The sequence below is a fragment of the Molossus molossus genome, unplaced genomic scaffold (assembly GCF_014108415.1).
Source record: "Molossus molossus isolate mMolMol1 unplaced genomic scaffold, mMolMol1.p scaffold_m16_p_19, whole genome shotgun sequence".
Classification (NCBI taxonomy): domain Eukaryota; kingdom Metazoa; phylum Chordata; class Mammalia; order Chiroptera; family Molossidae; genus Molossus; species Molossus molossus.
The window spans coordinates 44,149,123-44,155,892 of NW_023425354.1; the positions used below are offsets into that span (position 1 = coordinate 44,149,123).

Below are 6,770 nucleotides of genomic sequence, written 5' to 3' on the forward strand. Positions count from 1 at the left end.
TGGAGCGTGCTTGGGGCGCCCGCGGCGCATGCGTTAGAGGGCGGGAGCGACATCCTGCGCATGCGCAGCCTGGGCCCTCCCAGCAGTCTCTAGAGCAAGATGGCGCCGCGGAGATCTATACTCCTGACTGTCTGAGGGGACGCCAAGTGACTGCCGCCGTCTGTGTTCCAGGTAACCGAGCGAGCCTGGGAGGGGAACGCAGACGTGCTGCCGCTCCCCCCACCCCTGGCTGGCCCGAACCTCAGCTTCAGATTCCTGGAAGGTTCGAGACCCAGGAGTGGTGCGAGGTTTTGGAAGCCCCGGGGGGGAGGGGCGGTGTGAACCCAACTCGCCGAGCCCCGGGCTGCGCTTGTAACCTGGTTTTCCCCGCAGCTCCGCGAGAAAGCAGAGGCTGAGCCCCGGCGGGTGCGATGGCCGCTGTGGTGGCCAAGCGGGAAGGGCCGCCGTTCATCAGCGAGGCAGCCGTGCGCGGCAACGCCGCGGTCCTGGATTACTGCCGGACCTCGGTGTCGGCGCTGTCGGGGGCCACGGCCGGCATCCTCGGCCTCACCGGCCTCTACGGCTTCATCTTCTACCTGCTCGCCTCCATCCTGCTCTCCCTGCTCCTAATTCTCAAGGCGGGAAGGAGGTGGAACAAGTATTTTAAGTCACAAAGACCCCTCTTTACAGGAGGTCTCATCGGAGGCCTGTTCACCTACGTCCTGTTCTGGACATTCCTCTATGGCATGGTGCACGTCTACTGAGATGGGGGCAGGGATGACTTTTGTGAAAAACCAGATTGGGAAGACTGTTGCCAGAAACTAACCACGTGTAGACTGACTTAGTTTTTAAGTGGTTGGATTCGCTGTTTGTTCTGTAACGTTATAAATAACTTATATCCGAAGACGAAGAGCCTGTAATATTCTCCAGATTAAATGAAGCGTGAGACACTTTACGGAGTTTTTTTCTACCTTAACGCATTACACACGCGCGCGCGCACACTCTCACACTCACACTCTCACACTGTCGTGGGCGCAAAATCGCCAGGTTTTGACTCCTGAAGAGCTGGGACTGAGACTTACTGTATTTACACTAGGGCCTGTTTACGGAGAGAACTTATTGTTAACTAGCATCCTAAGAACTAATAACAGTTAATATTTATTATGTGCTCCACATGCCAGGCATTGTGCCTTGTACATTTCACACCCATTATTTAATTCTAGCAATATCCTTATGGAGTAGATGTGATTATTGTCCCCCACTGATGAACCTAAGGCTCCAGAGGAGGCACAGCTCTGAAAAGCAGAGCCAGGATTCAAATGTAGGTCTCTCGATAGTTCTTGCTGTATTGGCTGAGTCCCTTTCCAGAACCCAGCCGTCCCTTCCATTAACTGCTGCTTTCAGGAATGAGTGGTGTCCTTTAGGTTCCATTTCACCTAGTTACAGCTAGCTGTCATTTCCATTAAAAATAAATAAATTCAAGCTCTTTTCTAAAATACATCTCATGGCCCAGTCAGTATGGCTCAGTGGATTGAGCATGGTCCCTTGGCTTGAGAGGTCCCCGTTCGATTCCCAGTCAGGGCACATGCCCGGTTTGTGGGCTCTATCTCCAGTAGAGGATGTGCAGGAGACAGGCTATCCATGTATCTCTGTCACATCAATGTCTCTCTCCTCTCTAAAATATCAATTAAAAACAAAATGTCGCCCTGGCCGGTTTGGCTCAGCGGTTAGAGCGTCAGCCTGTGGTCCGGAGAGACCCGGGTTCGGTTCCCGCTAGGGGCACGTACTTCGGTTGCAGTTTGTCCCCGGCCCTGGTTGGTCGTGCGGGTGGCAGCCACTCGATGTGTCCCTTTCACATCGATGTTTCTCTCTCTCTCTCTCCCTCTCTCTCCCTCCCACTCTATCTGTGCAAAAAATGGAGAAATGTCCTCGGGTGAGGATTCAAAAAAAAAAAACAAAACAAAATGTCTACCTCTAATGAGGATTAGATTGGACATTTATAAACTAAACTTTGGGCTTATCTAGTGTCAGTGCCTCTGTCTGTATGCTAATCAGTGATTTCTTGTCAGGAGGGTTATCTTACAATAAAATGCATATTTTAGTTGAGGAATAAATACTACATTAGAGTTACAGTAATGAACATGTTGCTCATGGAATTTATAGTCTGAGTAGGAAGACCCGCATTATCTAACTTCACAAATATTTAAATTAATGTAAGTCCTGTGAAGAGAGTACATAGGAACCCCACTGAACCCAGGTTGGGAAGTGGGGTTCAAGAAAGTCTTCTTTGAGGAAATAACATTAGAGAACCGAAGGCTGAATAACAGTCAAGTAAAGTGTGGAGAATGGGGTACTTAGAAGAAAGCACATGTGTGGGGGCCACTGGGCAGGAAGGAGTTTAGCCTGTATCTGAAGAGTTAGGGAAGCTATGAGGTAGACCTGGGCCAGAACATGGAGGGCGCCACAGTGGGGAGTTGGGCTTTGATTCTAAGAGCAACTGGGGGAAGGCTTTGAATGTTTTCACCCAGAGTTCTGTGATCAGATTTGGATTTTTTTAATCAGTTTTAGATCAGGTGGGGATGTGAGAGCTTGAATCCAAGTCCCTTTTTGCAGATGGTATTGGCCCGTGGCCAGTAATGGAAATGGATCTGGAACCCAGGCCTCCTGAATCCCATTTTGGGTTCTGGACTACATATATGCTCGCATGTGAAGCCAAGAAGCAGCTGAGGCCATAGCTTTGCCTCCCTCTCCCCCAGTGACTTCCTCTGAACCCTTCACTCTGACCACCACCAAAGATGCTCACATTAAGGGTTTGTACCCCCTCCTCCAACCGCCCCAGCCCTCTCTGAGCCTTCTCTGAGTGGGAAGGGAGGGGTCTTTCCTGATGTGGGCTAAGGAGGAAGAAGCAGTGGGTCCCACTTGGCTTGTGGGGGAGGAGAAGAGGGGAGGTAAAGGAGCTGATTTCCTAACCCTTTATTGTTAGGCAGTAAGGTTGTTTGAAATGTTCACTATTACAAAAAAATATTGCAGTGAATGTCTTCATCTCTGTATTGTTTTGAGGGAATTTAATAGGCTAGAGCAGACTAAACTTCATTTCAAATGCTTCCCAGAGTTTTACCAGATTATTCATTGAATGAAAAGTGCCAGTTTTATCAGTGCCTTCCTAGTCCTAGTGTTTGCTCATTTAATGACTTTACTTACTTGCATTTGAATTTCTTTGCAAGATAATAAGGAACATACTATATTGCTCAGTGATTGTTTCTGTGTCTGCCTCTTTTGGTCTCGCTTTCTCTTACATTTTCCTCTAAAATGTGGGTAACCATGAAAATACGAAGGGAAGAAAAATCATGACAGATTTAAAGTTAGCCCTGTTGATGTTTTATAACCAAATAAAAACAGAGAATTTATATATACTGGTCAGGTCCCAGAAAATTTGCCACTGAGAAGAAAACTGATGGGATGGCAGAGGGGCGGGGCAGCTGTGACTGCTCAATCCTGATGACCCCTGCATTAGGAGTAGAAGGCACTGGGCTCTTTCTTGGCTGGTCGTTGTGATGTCATGTTGATAGCACTCAATTTACATACTTGTTTTTTGAGCTGTAGCATAGTACTCCCAAGGCATGGAATAACTCGGTCATTAGGAAAATACTAGTTGAGTGGCTTTAGGCTGGGGCCTGAACGTAGCATAGGCAATTCGCATGATCCTGGACTGTCAACTGGAGAGGCTGTCACACCCCTCTTCCTGGGGAAGCAGCAAGCACCCTGGAGAAAGGAGCTTTCCAGAGTTTGAAAGGAGCTCAATTTCCTGCTTCATTTCTTTCTATTTCAAAGCCACTTCTGTAAGATTAATGAGCCTCCCACTCCTGCACCAGCGTTATGCAAAAAAAAACAAAACAAGGAATGAGTTCCCTGGCCGGTTTGGCTCAGCAGTTAGAGCGTCAGCCTTCGGTCCAGAGAGACCCGGGTTCGGTTCCTGCTAGGGGTGCGTACCTCGGTTGCAGTTTGTCCCCAGCCCTGGTTGGGTCATGTGGGTGGCAACTACTCGATATGTCCCTTTCACATCAATGTTTCTCTATCTCTCCCTCCCACTCTATCTGAACAAAATATCGAAAAATGTTCTTGAGTGAGGATAAAAACAAAAAACAAGGAATGAGCAGGGGGAGGTGCACATGCAAGGGAACTTGGGCCGTGTGCAACACTGCAGTGCTGTAATTGGGTCACCGGCTTTTCTGAGCATGGCACCCCTGAAGGTCATAGGGAGGCCACCAGGAAAGCTTTGCTGGACTTGAACAATTAGGTTGAGCAAGTTCTCTATGGCAGTGAAGTTTAATGGGGCAACCCTTAAAGTAAGCTGATGAAAAGAAAGCCTCATGGCTCCAGTCAGTTTTCATCCAGTTGCTCGGTTGCTCCTCATTTTGGGCATTTCTTTTCCATGGGTGGTTCCCTTACCTGGAATACTTCTTCCACCACCTGCTTAGACTGCTACCAACCTTTCCGGTTTCAATTTTTTTTTTTTTAATCTTTATTGTTGAATGTATTACAGATGTTCCTCATTTTTCTCCCATTGACCCCCTCCTCCCCACTCCCACCCCCCTCCTGCCTTTTCCCACACTGTTGTCTGTGTCCATTGGTTATGCATATAAGTTCTTTGGTTTATTTCTTCCCACCCCCCAACCCCCTTCACTTTGAGGTTTGTCAGTCTAGCAACCAATTTGTTCTTCTTAATCCTTTCACATTTTTCACCCATTCCCCCAAACCTCTCATCTGGCAACCAACAAAATGTTCTCTGTATCTATGAGAATGTTTCTGTTCTGCCTGTTCATTGTGTTTGTAGATTCCATTGTCAGTAAACACGTATTCATTGCCATTTTGTTTGTTCATATATTTTACCTTTTTCTTCAAAAAGACCCTTCAACATTTCATATAATAAAGTTTGGTGGTGATGAACTTTTTCTTGTCTGGGAAACTCTTTATATGGCCATCGATTCTAAATGACAGCTTTGCAGGATAGAGTAATCTTGGTTGTAGGTTCTTGCTTTTCATCATTCTGAATATTTCTTGCCACTCCCTTCAGGCCTGCAAAGTTTCTTTTGAGAAATCAGCTGACAGTCTTATGGGACCTCCCTTGTAGGCAACTAGCTGCCTTTCACTTACTGCTTTTAAGATTCTCTCTCTGTCTTGAACATTTTGCATTTTGATGATGATGTGTCTTGGTGTGGACCTCTTGGGGTTCAACTTGTTTGGGACTCTGTGCTTCCTGGACTTGTATGTCTGTTTCCTTCACCAAGTTAGGAAAGTTTGCTGCCATTATTGCTTCAAACAGGTTTTCGATTTCTTGTTCTTGCTCTTCTCCTTCTGGCACCCCCAAGATGCGAATGTTGGCACGCTTGAAGTTGTCCCAGAGGCTCCTTACACTCTCCTCATTTTTTTGGATTCTTTTTTCTTTTTGCTGTTCTAATTGGGCGTTTTTTGCTTCCTTATATTCCAAATCGATGGTTTGTTTCTCGGCTTTACCTACTCTACTATTGAATCTGTGTGAATTATTCTTTATTTCAGTTAGTGCCTCCTTCATTTCTGACTGTGCATCCTTCATTTCTGACTTGTCCTTTTTTATGCTCTTGAGGCCCTCACTAAGTTCACTGAGGTTCTCACTGAGTTCATTGAGCATCCTTATAAGCAGTATTTTGAACTCAGCATCTGTTAGGTTGCTTATCTCCATTTCGCTTAGTTCTTTTCCTGGAGATTTTTTCTGTTCTTTCATTTGGGACCTGTTTCTTTGTCTCCTCATTTTGGCTGCCTCCCTGTGTTTGTGTCTATGTATTACTGAACAAGAGGTATGGAGCTAGCTGAGACCAGATGCTGCTTGTTTGAAAGAATTTAGGAAAACCTGAAGTAGGATCCAAGACAGGTCAATCCTATGGTTAAGCAACTGGCAACAGCTTGGGTGGGCCTGAAAGTTGGGTGGGGTGGGGCCTCAGGGAATCACCAGGGCGGGGCTACCAGTGTGAGCCAGGTTGCTGGAGTCCCAGATTTGGTGGCTCTCTGCCACCCCAGGAAAGGGCTCACCAAAGGAACAAAGGCCTCTGACAGCACGTTTGTCCTGGAGAAAGCCCCCTCTCCAGCCCTCGCTCCAATGCCAAACAGCTCAGTTCTTTCCTGTATGTCTCTGCCTCCCCTCCAAGCTTAGAGGGAGTGAGTCCGATAAGTCCATGCACGGGCCCTTTAAGAGGAGCTGCCTAGGGCTCCAGCCACGTCAGCCTCCCTGAGCCTCAGTTCCCGCTGGTTTTTCCAGCCAGAGGTTATGGGGACTTTTCTTCCTGGCACTGGAACCCTGAGTGGGGTATCTGGTGTGGGACAAGGACCCCTCAGTCCTCAGGAAGGACCTTCCCAGCCGAGGTGTCCTCCTGATTTTTATCTGCCACACGTGGGTGTGGGACCTGCCCGTCTGCCGCCGCCCCTCCCACCAGTCTCGATGTGGCTGCTTCTGTAATTCCGTAGTTGTAGGACTTCCATTCAGCTTGATTTCAGGCAGTTTCAAATGATGGTTGTTCTGTAGTTTAGTTGTAACTTTGATGTGGTTGTGGGAGGATGCGATACCATGTTTACCTACCCGCCATCTTGACCGGAAGTTCCGGTTTCAATTAATAAGTCACTTTCTTAGGGAAACTTTCTCTGGCTTCTCCACTGACAACAGTTCAGTCTGATGATGTGTGTGACCACTGGGTAAGGTTCAGCTGCCCCAGGGCTGGAAGCGCTCCACAAGGACCATTTCTGTGTTGCTTGCCACTGTG

General features: G+C 47.5%; 1 protein-coding gene across 1 annotated transcript; it reads left to right on the forward strand.

The window, feature by feature from the left end:
- Positions 1-87: 87 nt before the first annotated feature.
- Positions 88-929, forward strand: EMC6 (ER membrane protein complex subunit 6). The gene is made up of 2 exons (XM_036269211.1): positions 88-171; positions 373-929. Exon 2 carries the CDS (start codon positions 411-413, stop codon positions 741-743), a length of 333 nt encoding a protein of 110 aa, XP_036125104.1. The 5' UTR covers positions 88-171; positions 373-410; the 3' UTR covers positions 744-929.
- The last annotated feature ends 5,841 nt before the right edge of the window (positions 930-6,770 follow it).

Coding starts and splice junctions, on each gene's coding strand:
- EMC6 (XM_036269211.1), top strand. CDS start 411: ATGGCCGCTGTGGTGGCCAAGCGGGAAGGGCCGCCGTTCATCAGCGAG.